General features: G+C 42.7%; 1 protein-coding gene across 3 annotated transcripts in view; it reads left to right on the forward strand.

Annotated features, from left to right (window-relative positions):
- The window catches only part of DMD (dystrophin), a 2,041,544-nt gene that overhangs the window by 930,071 nt on the left and 1,090,979 nt on the right, over positions 1-20,494 (forward strand). For all 3 annotated transcript variants that reach the window (XM_087871305.1, XM_087871306.1, XM_087871307.1), the window contains 4 exons: positions 8,130-8,291; positions 10,516-10,626; positions 17,548-17,721; positions 17,848-18,003. In XM_087871305.1, the coding sequence (XP_087727431.1) occupies positions 8,130-8,291; positions 10,516-10,626; positions 17,548-17,721; positions 17,848-18,003 (603 nt within the window). The remainder of the gene's footprint in view (positions 1-8,129; positions 8,292-10,515; positions 10,627-17,547; positions 17,722-17,847; positions 18,004-20,494) is intronic.

The raw sequence follows: 20,494 nt of genomic DNA on the forward strand, positions 1-20,494 counted from the left end.
CTTTCTCTCCAGCGGTGGAAACGTTCGCTGTAAGGGGGCGACACCTGGTCCTTCGGGGCCCTTGCCGGAGCAGCCAAAGCGGGGCTCTGCCACCACTCTCCTAGCAATGCCGGGGTGGGCCCCCCCTTGCTGCAACAGCATCCTTACCATCCACTTCCTGGCTTTGACAGCGTTCTTTCGGACGTACCGAGGGCTGAGCTTCAGCCGGGCTTTCTTCAGCTGCAGGCAGCCCCTCCTCCTCCAAGGGCGGCGTTGCAACAGTCGTATCCACTCCCTTGCCATTCCGTAGGCTTGCAAAGGGTAGCGCCGATTTCCTCTCAGAAATGCCATGCGAGACGCAATCAAAACACAGCTACAGCCTTATTCAGCTCTTTTGCCATGCTGGTTTATTCGCATCCACATCCGGCTACACACTGTGATTCGTAAACATGATTGAAATCGGCGCTACATTACACCAAGAATGGGGCGTTTATATAGCCCATCTTTCCATTAACTCATTAGGACCGCGCCCTTGTTTGTTACTACGCCCCTCGTTTAGGGGCGTAGATCGCGCCCTTGTTTATTACCACGCCCCTCTTCTAGGGGCGTAATTGGTCTTCAGCGTGTTCTGGAAGGTGCTGCCGCTGTGTCCTCCGGAATGGCCCTAATCCCGTCGCACCCGATACCACCACCCCACACCCCGCATACGGCCGCCTTCAGTCCCTCGATGCTTTCAGCACGCGTTAGCGATGTCGAGCAGGTTGCTAGGCTCGACAATTGGAGGAAACGGATTATTTACACCCTTTTCAGTCTGGCTTCAGGCCTGGCTACAGCACAGAAACTGCTTTGGTCATGCTGATAGATGATTTCTGGCGAGCCTGAGATGGGGGTCATCTCTCCATCTTGGTGCTACTTGACCTCTCAGTGGCTTTTGATACCATTGATCATGGTATCCTTCTGGGATGACTAAGGGTGCTGGGGGTGGGAGGCACCGTGTTACGGTGGTTCTCCTCCTATCTCTCTGGTCGGTCACAGTCGGTGTTGGTAGGAGGACAGAGGTCAACCCCTAGCCCCCTCATTTGCGGGGTGCCTCAGGGCTCGGTCCTCTCTCCCCTCCTATTTAACATCTACATGAAGCCGCTAGGTGAGATCATCCGACAATATGGGGTGAGGTATCAGCAATACGCTGATGATACCCAGCTGTATATCTACCCCACATCAATTCAGTGAGGTGGTGGATGTGAAGTGCCGGTGCCTGGAGGCTGTGAGGGTCTGGATGGGAGTCAACAGGCTCAGACTTAACTCAGACAAGACCGAGTGGCTGTGGGTAGTGCCTCCTAAAGACTATGTCGATTGTCCATCCTTGGTTCTGGGGAGGGGGAGAAATTGTCCCCCTCAGAATGGGCTCACAATTTGGGTGTCCTCCTAGACTCACAGCTAAGATTAGAGCAACATCTGACAGCTGTGGCTAGGGGGGCCTTTGCACAGGTTCGCCTGGTGCACCAATTGCGACCCTACTTGGATCAGGAGGCTCTCCTCACAGTCACTCAGGCCTTTGTCACCTCACGGTGGGATTATTGCAGCGCGCTCTACATGGGGCTACCCTTGAAAAGTGTTCGGAGACTACAGTTGGTCCAGAATGCAGCCGCGCGAGCTGTCGTGGGTGCACCTAGGTACACCCACATTACACCAATTCTCCGCGAGCTGCACTGGCTCCCTATTGGTCTCCGGTCACAATTCAAGGTGTTGGTTATTACCTTTAATGTTAGGTGTTTTGTGCCAGCCATGGCAGTCTCTTCAAAGGCCACCAGATGGGGGCAAAGAGACACCTTTGATCCCACTGGTGGGTCAAGGGGCTCCAGCCCCTGCAGCCCCATTGGGGAAAGTTAATGGCCCTCCGGCCCCCTCACACACCTTGTAAGGGAGGGGCCAGGGGCCCCTATAAGAACCCCTGCACAGGGGCTGCTCTTCCCTTTTTTTGCCCTTTTTACCCTTTCCCTTTTGCCTGCTCTTGTTCTAGTCTCCTATGGGACTGACCCATGGGCTCAATCCAGGCATGGATGCCTCCATGCCTGGGACCTTATTTTACTCCACTTTTACTTCTAAATAAAGACTTAATTTGATTGCATCCTTGTGTGCTGACCTTTTCTTGGAAGCGCCCTCAACAAACCATCATTCTTTGTGAGATCCCTCACATTTAAAGCTCTACATGGCTCTTCGAGACCGCCTTCTACAGCATAGCTCCCAGCGACCGGTAAGATCCACAGAGTTGGTCTCCTCCAGGTCCCGTCAACTAAATAATGCCGGCTGGCAGGCCCGCCGGGGAGGGCCTTCTCTGTGGCTGCCCCAGCTCTCTGGAACCAGTTACTTCCTGAGGTCCGGACCATCCCCACCCAATTGGCCTTCCGAAAAGTGGTGAATATCTGGCTTTTCCGGCAGACCTGGGGCCATTGATCTCGCTTTGTGATCTAACGAGATCCAGCCATGAATGGTGTGAATGGGTTTTAATGTCTTTAATGTTTTTAATTTTCAAGTGTTTTTATAGTGATTTTTTGAGTGTATTGTGAGCCGTCCTGGGTCTTCGGAGAGGGGCGGCATATAAATTGAATAAATAAATAAATAAGTAAATAAATTGAATAACAAAGCAGAAGCTTTTAATGACGAGGAACCAAGATGAGTGACATTCAGCAAGTCTTATTGGTTAGCTAGAAAGATTGACATTCAAACGTGAGTTTACATACCCTTTCTGACTTTTGGTCTAAAACTGGTTTTTGGTGAAGTTTAATTCTGTGCTTGGTGATGAGATAATTTTCCCTATTCAGCTTTGTTTGGAAGGAAAAATGTTAATCTCTGTTCCTGAAAAGAAGCAGCTTCGGAAATCTGACTAGTTCCTGTGTCTATTTGTTCTGGTAATTGGTTTAACAAGCAACAGATACTTTGTTTGCTCCTTTGCTTCATTCTGGAGAGCTTAAATGGCCTCTCTGCTTAAGGGTTTCACTTTATGAGCAAGAGTTGGCTGCTGATAGTTATAATTGCATTTTAACTATTTTAATTCCTCAAGAGGCTCTGCCATCCTGCCTGATTTGTAACTCCAGTTTGCAGGTATTTCTAATCTAATGATTGGTATTTAGGGCAGTTTTTTGCAAGCAAAGAAGCATTTTGTATTTTTGTACAGGTAGGTAATCCTTGATTTACAACAGTTACAATGGCACTGAAAAAAGTGACTTATGACTGTTTTTCACACTTACAACCATTGCAGCAAACTGTCATTAGGACAAAGAAGCGATGTCACATGACCACCTGGCTACACCCACCCGGTCACATGAAGCACAGCAGTTGTGAAATGAATGACATGGTTGTTAAGAATGCTGCAATGGGCATAAATGATGACCGGTCATAAGTGTGAGGACTGGTCAAAAGTGCAAGGACCTGTCAGAAATCACTTTTTTTCAGCCCTCTGGGTAGTCCCTATGTGCATAGGGACTACTCAGAGGGTTGAAAAAGTTATTTTTGACCAGTCCTTGTACTTTTGACTGGTCCTCGCACTTATGACTGTCCTCACATTTTACATTTTGTGCCCGTGTCACTGTGGTGAAGCAGCTGTGAAATGAGTGACACGGTTGTTAAGAATGCTGCAATGGGCAGAAATGTGAGGATGGTCATAAGTGCGAGGACCGGTCAAAAGTGCAAGGACTGGTCAGAAAAGACTTTTTTCAGCCCTCTGAGTAGTTCCTATGCACCTAGCCATGCCCACCCAGTCACATGACCAGCTAGCCACACCCACCAAGTCATATGACCACCAAGCCATGCTCCCAAATAAGCCACACCCACAGAACCGGTTGTTAAAAAATTTGAATCCCACCACTGCTTTGACCTCCCTCACAAAATGAGTGGGTAGCTAAGAAACATGTTAGGGCCCCTGCATTGCTGAAAAAGTTTCACTCGAAGTATCCTAACATACCGAACTAACCCTCTATGATGTTCATCTTTCTGTTCTCTCTTACAGGTAATCCCCTATTTTTTTTGAAGGGGGGCAGCATGTCAGATCCCTATCATGATACTGCCAGTCAAGTGGGGAGGGGACCCCAGATTCTTGTACTCACTTATTGCTCTCATCCTGTTTTCCTATGTATCCTGTAATTCCCTAGTTTATAATTTTTACCCTGTCACCTATTCTGCCCTGTATTTTGAGTTACCTTGGGAGATGTACAAGGGGGGGAGGGCCATCTATTTTCTTTCAGTTTGGAAGCCTCACAGAAGAAACACATTAGAACCAATCCTTATCTCTTTCTCAGGACAACTGTTTCCACAACATCTTCGCAATTGTGGATTGGCTCATTGAACATCAAACTGAGAGGAGGGGTTTCTAACCACTTTATCCTAACAGAAATGACTCGGGGTCATTCAGACCCTTTGCTTTGCTTTCGTCTTGCAATCACTCCCTGTCAATAAAAGGTTCCTTTTGAAATGCTGCTGTCTCAAGAGTCTGTACTTTCTTGATTGGGGAGTAGAGGCAGGATTTTACACCCATCCAATCTGACCTAGTGATGTCATATTATTATCACTGAAGACTCTGGTGTTTACAACATAAATATATCTATTTTGTGAGTGGTTTAACAATAACTAATAACTATCACAAATGTAGGCTTGTTTGCTTTCCTATTTAAAAAAGTTTTTAAAATGTTTGTCATTTCACTGGTTATGAATCCATAGCTCATAACCATTCCTTTATTTTACAAAGGTTTAAAAACATGAGACTAACAATTTAAACTTGCAATATAATTTGATTTTCATATAAAGAGAACACTAACCACTGGAGGTAACTGATGGGGTAAGAAGAAGACCTCATCCCTGTGCCATCCATCTCCTTACTTTTAGTTTTATGCATAGCTTTAAAAATGTTAAGTGTTTGCAATTAATCTTTATTATTGTCTGTAAGTTGTCCATAGTTGCCTTATAGGTGAGAGGAGTAGCATCTAAAATAAATAAATGAAGATTTTATAAAATTTATTTATTTATTTATTTATTTATTTATTTATTTATTTATTTATTTATTTATTTATTTATTTATTTATTTATTTATTTATTTATTTATTTATTTATTTATTTATTTATTTATTTATTTATTTATTTATTTATTTATTTATTTGATTCAATTTGTATCCCGCCCTTCTCCTAGTGGACTCAAGGCGGTGCACAGCCAAAACTAAAACACATACCAATACAAAATTTAAAATTTTTAAAAGAATTATATGACTTTGGCCCAAAATTTAAAACATTCAAACTAAAACCCATTGACAATTTAAAAGGCTAAAAAAAAGGGGGGGCGGGTTTCACACCAGCCCTGCTTGATGAAAAAGAAAAGTTTTCAGGGCACGGCGAAAGACCCAGAGATCCGATATCCTTTGTATTTCCGGGGGCAAATCGTTCCAGAGGGCAGAAGCTGCCACAGAGAAAGCCCTCCCCCTGGGGGTCACCAGCCGACATTGCCTGGCTGACAGCACCCTGAGGAGTCCCTCTCTGTGGGAGCGTACTGGTCAGTGGGAGGCTATCGGCGGCAGAAGGCGGTCCCGCAAATACCCAGGTCCTATGCCATGGAACGCTTTAAAGGTGGTGACCAACACCTTGAAGTGCACCCGGAAGACCACTGGAAGCCAATGCAGCTCACGCAGGAGAGGTGTCACATGGGAGCGCCCTCTCGCCCCATAATCCCCTGCGCGGCCGCATTCTGCACCAGTTGGAGCCTCCGGGTGCTCCTCAAGGGGAGCCGCATGTAGAGAGCATTGCAGTAGTCCAGGCGGGAAGTGACGAGTGCCTGAGTGACTGTGCGTAAGGAGTCCCGATCCAGAAAGGGACGCAACTGGCGAATCAGGCGAACCTGATAAAAAGCCCCCCTGGCCACGGCCGTCATATGCTCTTCTAAAGACAGCCATGCATCCAGGAGGACACCCAAGTTGCGAGCCCTGTCCGTGGGGGCCAATAACTCACCCCCAATAGCCAGTGATGGCACCAGCTGGCTATATTGGGACACCGGAAGCCACAGCCACTCGGTCTTGGAAGGGTTGAGTTGAAGCCTGTTTCTCCCCATCCAGATCTGCATGGCCTTCAGGCACCGGGACATCACTTCAAGGGCATCGTTGGGATGGCCTGGGATGGAGATGTACAGCTGAGTATCATCAGCGTACTGATGGAACTCCACCCCAAAGCCACGTATGATCTCACCCAGCGGCTTCACATAAATGTTGAAGAGATAGAACCACCGCAAAATGGTGCCCCCCACTCCCACTCCTCCAACCGGCGCAGCAGGATACCATGGTCGATGGTATCAAAAGCCTCTGAGAGATCTAACAGGACCAGGATAGAGGAGCAACCCCTATCCCGAGCCCTCCAGAGATCATCCACCAACTTGACCAATGCCGTTTCCGTGCTGTGCCCAGGCCTGAAGCCGGACTGGAGCGGATCCAGATAGACAGCTTCATCCAGGTACCGAGGAAGCTGTCGCGCCACCACACTCTCAACAACCTTCGCCAAGAAGGGAAGGTTGGAGACCGGACGGTAGTTAGCCAAAACAGCCAGATCCAGAGCAGGCTTCTTGAGAAAGGGCCTCACCACTGCCTCTTTCAAGGCGGATGGCAAGACACCCTCACTCAAGGAAGCGTTGATAATCCCCTGGAGCTAGCCTCGCGTAACCTCCCGGGAGGCCAGCACCAACCAGGAGGGACACGGGTCCAATAAACATGTGGTCGCATTCAGCCACCCCAGTATCCTGTCCACGTCCTCGGGAGCAACAGGGTCGAACTCCTCCCAAATGGCAGTCTCAAGACCGGCACCCATCATCCCGTCTGTACCTACTCAGTCAAAGACCAAGCCTTCCTGAATCTGAGTGATTTTATCGTGCAGATACTGGACAAAATCCTCAGCCCAACCCTGCAGGGGATCCTCCCGCACTCCCAGATGCATAATGCATAATGTATAATTAATGAATATACAGCATGTATGTGTATGTGTATGTACACTATTATATATGTACACTATATATTCATTCAGAGGGCCTTCTCTGTGGGGGCTCCCACCCTCTGGAATCAGTTGCCCCCGGAGATAAGAAGAATCCAGGACCTCAATGCCTTCCGTTGTTCCCTGAAAACCTATCTTTTTCAGCAAGCCGGGTTGGCTTAAGAAGAAATTTTAAAAAATTTTTAAATTCTTTTAATTAGTCTGTGATTCTTAACTTTCGGGCCAAAATTTATATATATTTTTAAATGTTTTAATATTTGTATTCTATGTTTTTTATCTTGGCTGTACACCGCCCTGAGTCCTCAGGGAGAAGGGCGGTATATAAATTGGAAATTAAATTAAATTAAATTAAATTCATATGTTCTGTATGTGCGGATACAAAGCAGAACCTGAAAAATAAGCAAACATCTGGTAGTCTCATCTTAAATTTTAAAGGAGAAATAATTGAACAACTTGCAAAAAGTGACCTTTGTGAACTAGTGAACATATTCAATAGATTTACATTTTGGGACAAGTTTAAAGTGATATAACCAGACGTGCTTTAGTGACATTAAAGTTAGTCTGATTACTGCATTTTTTAGTTTTTGTAATTTTAAAATGAATGCTACTTTGTTAAGAATTTTTATAGGTAAGCTTAGTAGTGAACCATGCAATGAAAAACAAATAATAAGGAACTAACCATTCCTGTGATTAATCCATGCTCTAAGAAACTATTTATATCTTATGTTCCAGTTGCTTTATAAACAGCATGTTTATCCCTGTCACGCATTACAGTGGATTATCTTAAAATGGATTGTGGTGACTGTAATTCTGTTCTGCCCAAAGGAGATCTCTTGGGATAAATAACAAGTTCAGGTATATCTGTGGCCTCAGAATAAAAACTATCTAAACAGAATATTGAACTTCAATTTGTAATACTATTCATCATCAAATTCTTCAATATCCCTCTTTTTTTAACATATTGGCTATTTCTCAGTTATTTCTTTAAAAAAATAAAATGGCTGGCAAGAAGCGAAGAAATTTATCTTACAAAAAGGTAGTGATATATTAATTGGAAATTCTAGTTTGACCTGCAAGCTACATTGTAAACAATACTTTGAAAATATTGAGGTGTAATTCTTCGTATTATTTTCTAGGCTATGAGAAGTCAGAAGTTTCTTGAACGAAGTATCCACTCTGCTCACGAGATTGACAAAACCCTTCAATTAATTCAAGAGTCTCTGGCCTTCATTGATCAACAATTAACAGGATATATTACAGACCGAATTGATGCAGCACATGTACCTCAAGAAGCACAGGTGAGCCATATAACATGTAATTGCATTAAATAGTTCTATCTTTCAAGGAATCAGTAAGAATTTATTTTATTAGATTGTTCTAAATTTACAATGATTCTAGAATTATCATTGATCTAATTCTTACAAAATTGCTAGCCGGCAAATGAAACAGGAACTGCATAAAATCAAAAAGATCACATATATTTTCAAGTAAAATGATCTTTTATGTTTATTTTATCTTTCCTGATGCTAATGTAATATTATTTTATCACACCAAATTAAAAGTTTGCAAATGTTTATATTGTAAAATTAAAGAAGCAAAGTGAATACTATAATTTTTTGAAGTGCTAATTTTATCATGCAATTAAGTTACTCATCGTGGTTAGTATTTTCAATTAACTTATATTTACACCCCAAGTGAATTCTTATTGAATTACATACAGATATCTGCATTTAGTTATTTGGACAATTTTATGCATATTGTCTTATATAAAAGAGCAGAATTATATAGATAAATGAAAGCCAATTTTATAATTGTAGTTAAGGCATCAGACTGGAAACCATGAGACCATAGTCCTGCCTTATACTCAAAGCCAGCTCAGTGACTTTGGGTTAGTCATTTTTTCTCAGCTCTAGGAAAGAGACAGTATATTTACTGAATGTATGTATGTGCGTGTGTGCGTATGTGTGTGTATTCCCCATTCAATCACTTTGATTCTTGGAGATTTCCAGGACAAGTCCCTGAAGTTTTCTTGGCCAGGTTTTTCCAGAAGTGGTTTGGCCAAGAACCTGATCAATATTTGTTTGTTTGTTTGTTTATTAAATTTTTATGCCTCACATTTCACCAAGAGGTGACTCCAGGTGGCATACAGCTAATTAAACAAGATAAAGCATTAAATATTAATAAATATTCATGTTAAAATTTACTTAAAATTAACAAAGATGGCAAGGAAGAGAGCAAGATGTACATGGGTGAAAGTGAATCATCTCAGTCCATTAACCATCTCAGTATGACATGACCCCATTGGGGCCCCAAGCCAATGGCAGAGCCAAGTTTTCAAGCCTTTTTGGAAGGCCAAAATGGTGAGTGTGAATCTCACTTCCATGACATTCCAAAGATCAGGAACCAAAACTCTTTTTCTGGATACTGCCAACTGGAATTCCTTTACTGCTGGGGTCTACAGCATGCATGGGTGGGGCAGGCCAATCCCATTGGAGTGAGATGGTTCCTTGGGTAATCTGGACCCATGCCACAAAGGTAGTTTAAAGGTAGTAACAAACACCTTGAATTGGACCTGGAAGTAAACTGGGTGGGTACTGTATGTCTGGATCAGTTCAACCCCATCCAGAATTAAAGATGGTAAAGTCCCTGATCCTGAAGCTCATGCACCAAAAGCCATTCAGTCTTACCATTATCTTACCATTAATATTATTATTGGCTTTATTTTTTGACATCTCATCCAACTAATAAATTATATAGAACTCAGACAAATCATCCTTTAATACTTTAATGTTAAATATGATTTCCATTTTATGAAGAAACATAATAAAACAATAGAAAACTAGAAATATATATCACAGAAATTGAACTTGAATTATCTTTTTCTTAATACTTTGAAGGGATTACTACAAATAATACTATTATTTTTGTAGCTCTAGTTGTAAATATTTTAATTTCTTCTGTTCATGCTGTGGTGTTTAATTATTTATTTATAGCTTTCATATAGTTACCCAATACAAATAATGCAACTCTGAATAGGTTACAAAAAGTTAATATTGGAACACAATTATATTTTGAACACACACCTCAAATTTATCATTATTCATTTATTCTTTTTATTATTAAATTTATATACCACCCATCTCTCTGTTTGGGTCTAGGTTTTGGAATGACTCTTATACAGTTCCATCCATATTTTACAAATCTCCACCTGCACAGTGTCTATTTCTGTTTTTGGGCCATCTGTGAAAATATATATCAAATTTGATCTAGAGCGTCAGCCAACTTCCAGGGCAAAGTTTTGAAGTATACAATTGAATATAGATGAACTTAAAATCCATTCTATAGACAATGCATAATCTATTACGGTACTGATACTATTGGAATTCAACTTTAATAATTTAAATTTATTTATTCTTTGTGTAAAGACTTTGTGTAAATTCAGACATATTAATCTTGTAAAAATAATATAATTTGATTCAAATATGTCTTCTCTCCACTACCACCACCTTTGCATCCACCCAGAAAATTCAATCAGAGTTGACAAGCCATGAGATTACCTTGGATGAAATGAAGAAACATAACCAGGGTAAAGATTCTGCCAAAAGGATGTTCTCTCAAATTGATACTGCACAGGTTTGTGAATTTAATTTGCTTTTGCAGATTAATTTAAAATCTACTTTCAAATATTCAAAATAAAGTTTAATTATGTGTTAATCATGCCATGACCTGAAAAAGAACTAAGATTGTGCAAAACTTTGGATCTGATTCAAAAATATGCTTTGTAGTACACAGATTCTTGGTTAGTCTAAAGTTTATAATGATCACTGCATAAAGGACATGGGATTTATAAAACTAATATTTAGTTATTTATTTTATTCAATTTGTATACCGCCCTTCTCCTAGTAGACTCAGGGCGGTGCACAGCCAGAACTAAAACACATACCAATACAAAATTTAAAATTATTAAAAGAATTACATAACTTTGGCCCAATTTGAAACAATTCGAATTAAAACCCATTGACAATTTAAAAGCTAAAAAACTAAAAAAGACTAAAAAGACTAAAAGGGGGGGGGGTTTCACACCAGCCCTGCTTGATGGAAAAGAAAAGTTTTCAGGGTACGGCGAAAGACCCGGAGATCCGATATCCTTCGTATCTCCGGGGGCAAATCATTCCAGAATGGTCGGTGGGAGGCTATCGGTGGCAGAAGGCAGTCCCGCAAATACCCAGGTCCTATGCCACGGAGTGCTTTAAAGGTGGTAACCAGCACCTTGAAGCGCACCCGGAAGACCACTGGAAGCCAATGCAGCTCACGCAGGAGAGGTGTCACATGGGAGCGCCCCCTCGCCCCCATAATCCCCCGCGCGGCCGCATTCTGCACCAGTTGGAGCCTCTGGGTGCTCCTCAAGGGGAGCCCCATGTAGAGAGCATTGCAGTAGTCCAGGCGGGAAGTGACGAGTGCCTGAGTGACTGTGCGTAAAGAGTCCCGATCCAGAAAGGGACGCAACTGGTGAATCAGGTGGACCTGATGAAAAGCGCCCCTGGCCACAGCTGTCATATGCTCTTCTAAAGACAGCCGTGCATCCAGGAGGACGCCCAAGTTGCGAGCCCTGTCCGTGGGGGCCAATAACTCACCCCCAATAGCCAGCAATGGCACCAGCTGGCTATATCGGGACGCCGGAAGCCACAGCCACTCGGTCTTGGAAGGGTTGAGTCAAAGCCTGTTACTCCCCATCCAGATCCGCACGGCCTCCAGGCACCAGAACATCACTTCAAGGGCATCGTTGGGATGGCCTGGGGTGGAGATGTACAGCTGAGTATCATCAGCGTACTGATGGAACTCCACCCCAAAGCCATGGATGATCTCACCCAGCGGCTTCACATAAATGTTGAACAGAAGGGGCGAGAGGACCGACCCCTGAGGCACCCCACAAACAAGGTGCCTCGGGGTCGACCTCTGCCCCCCTGCCAACACCGACTGCGACCGGTCAGAGAGATAGGAGGAGAACCACCGCAAAACAGTGCCCCCCACACCCAACCCCTCCAACCAGCGCAGCAGGATACCATGGTCGATGGTATCGAAAGCTGCTGAGAGATCTAACAGGACCAGGATAGAGGACAACCCCTATCCCGAGCCCTCCAGAGATCATCCACCAACGCGACCAATGCCGTTTCCGTGCTGTGCCGAGGCCTGAAGCCAGACTGGAGCGGATCCAGATAGACAGCTTCATCCAGGTACCGAGGAAGCTGTCGCGCCACCACACTCTCAACAACCTTCGCCAAGAAGGGAAGGTTGGAGACTGGACGGTAGTTAGCCAAAACAGCCAGATCCAGAGCAGGCTTCTTGAGGAGGGGCCTCACCACCACCTCTTTCAAGGCGGATGGCAAGACACCCTCACTCAAGGAAGCGTTGATAATCCCCTGGAGCCAGCCTCGCGTAACCTCCCGGGAGGCCAGCACCAACCAGGAGGGACACGGGTCCAATAAACATGTGGTCGCGTTCAGCCGCCTCAGTATCCTGTCCACGTCCTCGGGAGCAACAGGGTCGAACTCCTCCTAAATGGCAGTCTCAAGACTGGCACCCATCATCCCGTCTGTACCTACCCAGTCAGAGACCAAGCCTTTCCGAATCTGAGTGATTTTATCATGCAGATACTGGACAAGCTCCTCAGCACGACCCTACAAGGGTTCCTCCCGCGCTCCCAGATGGAGGAAGGAGTGGGTCACCCTAAATAGGGCAGCCGGGCGATTATCTGCTGATGCAATAAGAGCAGAAAAATAGTTACATTTTGCTGCTTTTATCGCCACTAGGTAAGTCTTAATATGAGATCTTACCAGTGTTTGGTCGGATTCGGAGCGACTAGATCTCCAACTGCTCTCTAGGCATCTTTTCTGGCACTTCATCTCCCTCAGCTCCTTGGAGAACCAAGGAGCCAGGTAGACTCGGCGACAGGTCAGAGGCCGCACAGGCACGACTTGGTCCAAAGCGTCAGCGGCCGCCCTATCCCAGGCGGCCACCAGGTCCTCAGCCGAGCCATAAGTCAGAGCCTCAGGAAATGGCCCAAGCTCCATCTGGAACCTATCAGGATCCATCAGGCGCCTGGGGCAGAACCATCTGGTCTCTTCCGCCTCCCTGCGGTGGGATGTGGCGGTTAGAAAGTCAAGCCTAAGAAGGGAATGATCCGACCATGACAAGGGCTCAATCATTAACTCCCCTATCTCGAGATCATTCATCCACTGTCCAGAGACAAAAATCAAGTCCAGAGTGTGTCCTCCCGTGTGAGTGGGTCCATGAATTAATTGGGTCAGGTCCATGGCTGTCATGGAAGCCATGAACTCCCGAGCCGCCTCAGACGCTTCGCCGACAGACAGCAGGTTAAAGTCCCCCATGACCATAAGCCTGGGGGTCTCCACCGCCACCTCGGCAATCACGTTGAGAAGCTTGGGCAGGGCCGCCAACACGTGGCAGGGAGCCAGGTACGTAATCAGCAAGCCCATTTGCCTCCCTTGTCCCCACTTCACAAGGAGGGACTCACATCCGGCTATCTGAGGTACAGTGGCCTCCCTTTACCAGAACCGCCACCCCCCCACTGCTCCCCTGGGACCTCGGCTGATGGAATGCATAGAAGCCTGGAGGGCACATCTCAACAAGGGGGACCCCACCTTTCTGGCCCAACCAGATCTCCGTAATACCTACCAGGTCCGCACCCCCCTCCTGAACCAGATCACAAATGAGAGGGGCTTTATTTACCATGGACCTGGCATTGCACAACATCAACTGGAGGCCCAGGGCCTGAGGATCTGAACAACCCAGGGTGTGAGACGAGCATTGAGGGCCGGAGCACGCAATCGCCCGCAGACAGCGAGTGCGCCCTCCCCTAACACGATATGGCCCCCTGCTCCTGCCATATCTGCCCCTCCCACCGACAATGCCGATGGAAACGCCCTCCCCAATATAGGAACTAGCCCCCCCGCCCCCGACACCTGTGGGTTACCCCCCAAACCCACCCTGGTCATTACATTCTCCCTCCCACCCCTTAAAAAATGAATTAAAAATGCATACAAAGAACACTTAAAATCCCCAACTCCTTCGTGCCACCTCTTGGGATCCCACAACCCGTCTTTGAGGTATTTCTTAGCCAGGCCAGTGGGCCACTTCCAGGAATGGGGGGTATTCCTTAAAGCCCATAAGTCCAATCTTGAATATAATCATGGAGCCATAGACAACCATAGAAGAGGGTGCGAAGAATGGCAAACAGGAGATGTTAATAGTGGGCTAGGAACTGGCTAAGATTCTCCCAAACATCAGGAACTTCCTCGCCCAGGCGTCCCCTCACAACACCTGGGTGGCATAGCTGGTAACCACCGTCGTCCTCTCACCACGACGGCATCCCGAAGTCCACTGGGAGTTCTCTCCGATGGTATTCTCGGCCATTTCACAGCTCCCACCCCTGCATGGCCGGTTCAGTGTCATAGAACCACAACTGCCCTCACACGGCAGTGGGAATCCCCACCCAAGACAAGCCAGTTCCATGGGGGAGAAAAAACCAGCGCCTTCCCAGCTGTCCAAGTCCAAGTCCCAGCTCACTGATCGCTAGTCCTAGGCGGGGTCCCCAGATGGAAGTAAGGGGCCCAGGGTTCAACAACCCTCTCGGGGGGGGGGCTAGAGAAGTCATATAGGATTAATACCCCAAAGACCCCTCATGCCCGGGGAGTGCCCAGAAAAAAAACAATAGGCACAGCCGATGTCACTCCAGCTTGTAGTCCCGGCAGCAACCAGCAGAGAGCAGAGGCAGTCTTTTTGTTATCCCATGGGTACAGCAGGTCTCGTCATCGCCATTGGACTAGTGAAGTGAGAACCGAGCCAGCGAGCCACCTCCACCTCCCTTCGGCTCCGCCACTTCAGCTCTCGCCCCCTTCGTCCAGCCGGCCCGAGACCCCCGCAGACTTCCCAGGCGACCCTCTCTGACACTCCTGGAGAGGGCCCGCGCCGACCTCGCTCCTCGGCCTCTCAACGACCTGGACTGCCAACTCCGGCGCTCCAGCCTCTCCAAGGCCTCGCAGCGCCATCGCCAACTGCCAAATTCCAACGCTGAGAGGCCGGACGCCGTTTGCAACTCGCCGAGCCCCACCGCAGCCATCGGTCTCGCCCAGGCAGCCTCGCCCTCGCCCAGGCAACAACAGTGACAGTGAGCCGTTTCAAGGACTCACGACGACCCCTCTGGTCCACTGGTAAATCCTCTCACCGTCCATGTCGGGGGGGGGGTAATAAACAACACCCCCAAATAGTCCTGTTTAGCCAAAAATCGCTCACCCTCGGCAGAGGCTCAACACGCAGCGGCCATTTTGAAGGTGGAAGTTTAGGCAGTTGATTAATTTAGCACGTTAATTAGCCACTGCACATTCTATTTATTACATGACAAAGCTTGACCACCCTTAAAGTAATAAAATAAATTGAATCTAAAATTATGGTATGTTAATTAAACTGATCAAATGGCTGGGGATTTTTTTAAAGATATGGAGTTAACAGCTCATGGTGGGTAGCAACATAAAATGAAAGATATGACATGGTTTATCATGCAGAATTTCCAAACTCTGTTGAAACACTTTATGCAAAGGTAAACATATACAGTATGTTTCCTCCTCTTCCAGAAAAATTATTTATATAGTAGCTGTTCGTAGAATTTTGCTTTCAAATTACATTTCTGAGTAGATAACTCTTTTTCTTTTATATTCACATATTTTGCACCAACCATCAGAGGCTGATTGAATGTATTTAAGGAATAATATTTCTTAAAGAAATCCATGAATTTACATATTTTCTAAATTAAATGCATACAATTAACTGCTATTTCCATGCTGATAGTGAATTCTAAATATGAGATCACAACTATTTGTTATTTGTGTGAAGTGCTATACATCAAAATTTGAAAAAAAAAAGTTAATATAAATTAATCCATAGGCGAAGAAGAACTCTACAGTTGTTTTCAGTCATTTCTATGTAGATTGTCTATTGATTTTGGCTATCAGTCACATTTTATTTCTTTAAAATATGTTTCAGTCCAATTTTTTTTTGTTTGTTTGAAAATTTATTATATTACAATACAATACAGTTTAGTCAGTTAGACAGTGGTGTTTTCTACACGGGATTAAATTCATTCTTTTGTTATGACGCATCCTAATTTACAATTTACATATTCATCCTAATATTTACACTATCTCATACCTCTCCCTTATTCGGTTATCAATCCAGCTATACCTTGAGTTTACTCAAGCCCAAAATCTAAGAGAAAATTTTTACAAAATGTTTTATAGATGGCACTTAGATCCCCAAAAGCTAGCCTGTATGTACCCGAATTTACAACCTACATGTTGGAGATGTAAATGTGATGATGCAACGTATTTTCATGTATGGTGGACATGTAAGAAAATTAAGGCATTTTGGATTAAGATATGGTGGATTATACAAAATATTCTTAAAAGGAAGATAAAATTTACTCCACAGTTGTTTTTATTGGTATAACTGTAGACTGTACAGTTATAGAGACTAATCTGATTTTGAACTTAACAACTGCAGCCAGACTTTTGGTGGCGCAATATTGGAAGAAGGAAGAACTACCTATTATTGAAGAATGGACATTAAAAGTAGCTAATCTGGTGGAGATGGCTAAAATTTCTGCATATTTGAAGGACTGTTCGAATGAAAGATATGTACTGGAATAGAGAAGATGGATTGACTATATACAAAACAAATACGGGACTAAAAAGTTGCAAATAGCTTATGAATGAAATATTTAGATGATTTTTTTTTCTACTTTGATATTTTAGTACCTATGGCAGAGTTAAAGAGTAAGGGGAAGTTAAGAGTTTATAGTTAGTTTGCTTATGTTAGATTATGTTTGTTAAATGCAATACCCTGTATTTTGCTCTGGGAAGTCGGGGAGGGGGAGGAAGAGGGGAATAGGTGGGGGAAGGGGGGGAATTTGTTTGTAAAATATTTTAAAACTTTTCAATTAAAAAAAAATCCATCTATACCAAAGTTTTATATGCTGTACTTTCAAAAAAATAGTAAAGTATAGAGATCTAAGCAGGGATGAAATCCAATAGGTTCTGATAGGTTCTGGAGAACCAGTAGCGGAAATTTTGAGCAGTTCGGAGAACCGGTAGTGGAAATTTTGAGTAGTTCGGGAAACCGGCAAATACCCCTTCTGGCTGCTCCCAGAGTGGGGAGGGAATGGGGATTTTGCAGTATCCTTCCCCTGGAGTGGGGTGGTAATGGAGATTTTGCAGTATCCTTCCCCTGGAGTGGGGGGAATGGAGATTTTGCAGTATCCTTCCCCTGCCACGCCCACCAAGCCACGTCCACCATGCCACACCACACCCACCAAGCCATGCCCACAGAACCAGTATTAAAAAAAATGGATTTCAGAACTGGATCTAAGATATATTGTACCCTACTTTAAGGGTTTAAGGAGAGTTATAAGTTTATTGAATTGGATTTATTATTGAAGTTAAAGCTTTGTGCTCATATCTTTCCTTCCTTATATTTTTTCAGAAAAAATTACAAGATGTCTTTATGAAATTTCGCTTGTTCCAAAAGCCAGCCAATTTTGAGCAGCGATTACAAGAAAGTAAAAGAATTTTAGATGAAGTAAAATTGCAAGTGCCAAAGTTGGAATGGAGAAGTATTGAGCAGGAAGCAATGCAGTCACAGCTGGATAATTGTATGGTAAGTATTTCAAAGGAAGTTATCTCTCACAATGTCATGCATTTTATTATCCTTCAGGCAAATTGCAAACATGAGTTACATTTCGTTTAAATAAAAATATAGTTCCTCTTTTCTTGTGTTCACTAGAAACAATATAAAATTCTTAGTGAAGTGAAATCTGAAGTGGAAACAATAATAAAAACTGGGCGTCAGATTGTACAGAAGCAGCAAACTGAAAATCCCAAAGAACTAGATGAAAGGCTGACAGCTTTGAAATTACAGTATAATGATTTGGGTGCCAAGGTATGCTTTCCATCTTATTTCCTGATACTTATGTAAAAGATAAGTACACTTTGTATTTATTTATTTTTGTTTTTTATTATAAAATATATAACTTTCATTACCGAATATTTAAAGTGGTCAACTAATGCAGACAATTTAAATGTAATTCATGCCCTTGAAGGAACAAATTATTGCATATTTTATTTCTCCCTGATCTCATATTCATACATACGGTATTTACATTAAGTATGAAAGAGAACAATATTTTTTTTTAAATGTAAGGCTTGGTCAAATGTACATGCTCACACATGTTCTTGTCCTTTATGCTTATATAAGCATTTATCAAACAATATCCATTTTTCACAATTATTTTTATGAATCTATATGCATGCTATGTTTTATTTTCTGTATATGTAGATATATATGTAGAATAATTCTCCACCATCTTTTAGACAAATTACTATAATGTAATACAACTGCATTTAGTTTGTGATATTACTTTTACATAGTATATAAAGTTATACTACAGTATAGTATTAGTAGTTATAGTGAATTTATAACAGTTATAATGGTTAGCTGTTTCTTATTTATATTTTATAAATAACTTGTTTTAGTTTACATACAAATTCAGTTTAAGGAGAGACCTGGAACAGAATTCATTCTTAATCTCAAGACTTGCTATACTTAGAATTAGAAAAAAATATTAAAATAACCTGTTCATGATTTTAATGTAATCTGAGATGAGATAATAGTGAAGTTGTAGAAGCTTACTAATGTAGATATTTTTAACATTTTCCCCAAAATTAGTCAGAAAAATTGCTTAATTCATATATATCATATCATAGTGGAAAATAATATTTAACTACTAGAAGCATGATAAACCCAAAACTACGAGTTGGAATGTAGAACCTGAAAAGCCTATATGAATCTGGGAAAACATACAACACTATATAAGAAATGTTCAAATACAATATCTCTATACTGGGAGTGAGTGAAATGCACTGGCCTGAAAATGTAACGTGTAGAATAGGAGATTATACTATCTACTACTCTGGTGAAAATAGTAAACATTATTGAAATGGAGTAGCTATAATAGTAAACAATCTTGTAAATAAATGCATCAAGTCCTTTATTCCTGTATCCGATAGAGTGATGATGATCCAAATAAATAGTACGCCAGTAAATATGAATGTTATAGAAGTTTATGCTCCCACAGCTGACAGTGATGAGGAGGATTTAGAGAAGTTCTATGAAGATATAAGCAGTATATTGAAAACCCTAAAAAGTAATGATATCACAATACTCATGGGGGACTTCAATGCAAAAGTGGGAGAAGGGTGATGCTCCTGTAGTTGGAAACTTTGGCTTAGGAACCAGAAATGGTAGAAGTGACAGTTTTGTAGACTTCTGCAAGGAACATAGGCAATATGTGATAAATACTTTTTTCAAGTTACCAAAAAGACGCCTTTACACTTGGAGATCACCGGCAGATACACGAAATAATATAGTAAGGAACCAAATTGACTATTTTACAATAAACAAAAGATTTAGAAACTCAGTAAAATCAGCAAAGACATACCCAGGTGCAGATGTACCATCCGATCATAATTTACTACTTGCCGAAGTCCAGCTGAAACTAAAAAAGATGAAAAACCCAAATCCTCCTAAACCAAGAATTGACAGTGACTTCATCACTGACTCACATGGAGATAAGATAAAAGAAGAACTAGAAATTCATTTAAGAGAAACCAACAACTTAAATAATGAAGATGTAGAAGTGAAATGGAATAAATTTAAAAATGCAATAGTAGAGGTAACAGACTGAAAACAAAGAGAGAGGTATCACAAGAAAAAACAGTGGATGATGGATGAAATTCTTGATCTCAGGATGAAAGACGCTCTTATAAAAATAAAAACAAAGAAAAATACAATGAATTGCAGAAAACAATTAGAAGAAAAATTCGACTGGCAAAAGAAAAGTGGTTTGCAAAGAGATGCAAAGAAATAGAAGAAACAGAATGTATTCATGATAATTTCAACTTACACAAAAAAGTGAAAGAAGCAGCAGGTGTCTACAAAAAGAAAACCAACAACTTAGTTCCAAGTGGAAAATCATCTTGGATGAGGATAAAAAACTAAAAAGATGGAAGGAATATATTGAAGAACTTTTTTTTTTTATTGAAAAGTTTTAAAATGTTTTACAAACGAATTTCCCCCCCTCCCCCACCCATTCCCTTCTCCCTCCCCCCCCCTCGACTTCCCAGAGCAAAATACAGGGTATTGCATTTAACAAACATAATCTAACAAAAACAAACTAAATATAGACTCTTAACTCCCCCTTACTCTTTAACTCCCCCATAGGTACCAAAATATCAAAGTAAAAAGAAAATTATCTAAATATTTCATTCATAAGCTATTTGCAACTTTTTAGTCCCATATTTGTTTTGTATATAGTCAATCCATCTTCTCCATTCCAGTACATATCTTTCATTTGAACGATCCTTCAAATATG

Source organism: Pantherophis guttatus, chromosome 5, assembly GCF_059756535.1.
Source record: "Pantherophis guttatus breed Tessera chromosome 5, ASM5975653v1, whole genome shotgun sequence".
In the NCBI taxonomy this organism is placed as follows: Eukaryota; Metazoa; Chordata; class Lepidosauria; order Squamata; family Colubridae; genus Pantherophis; species Pantherophis guttatus.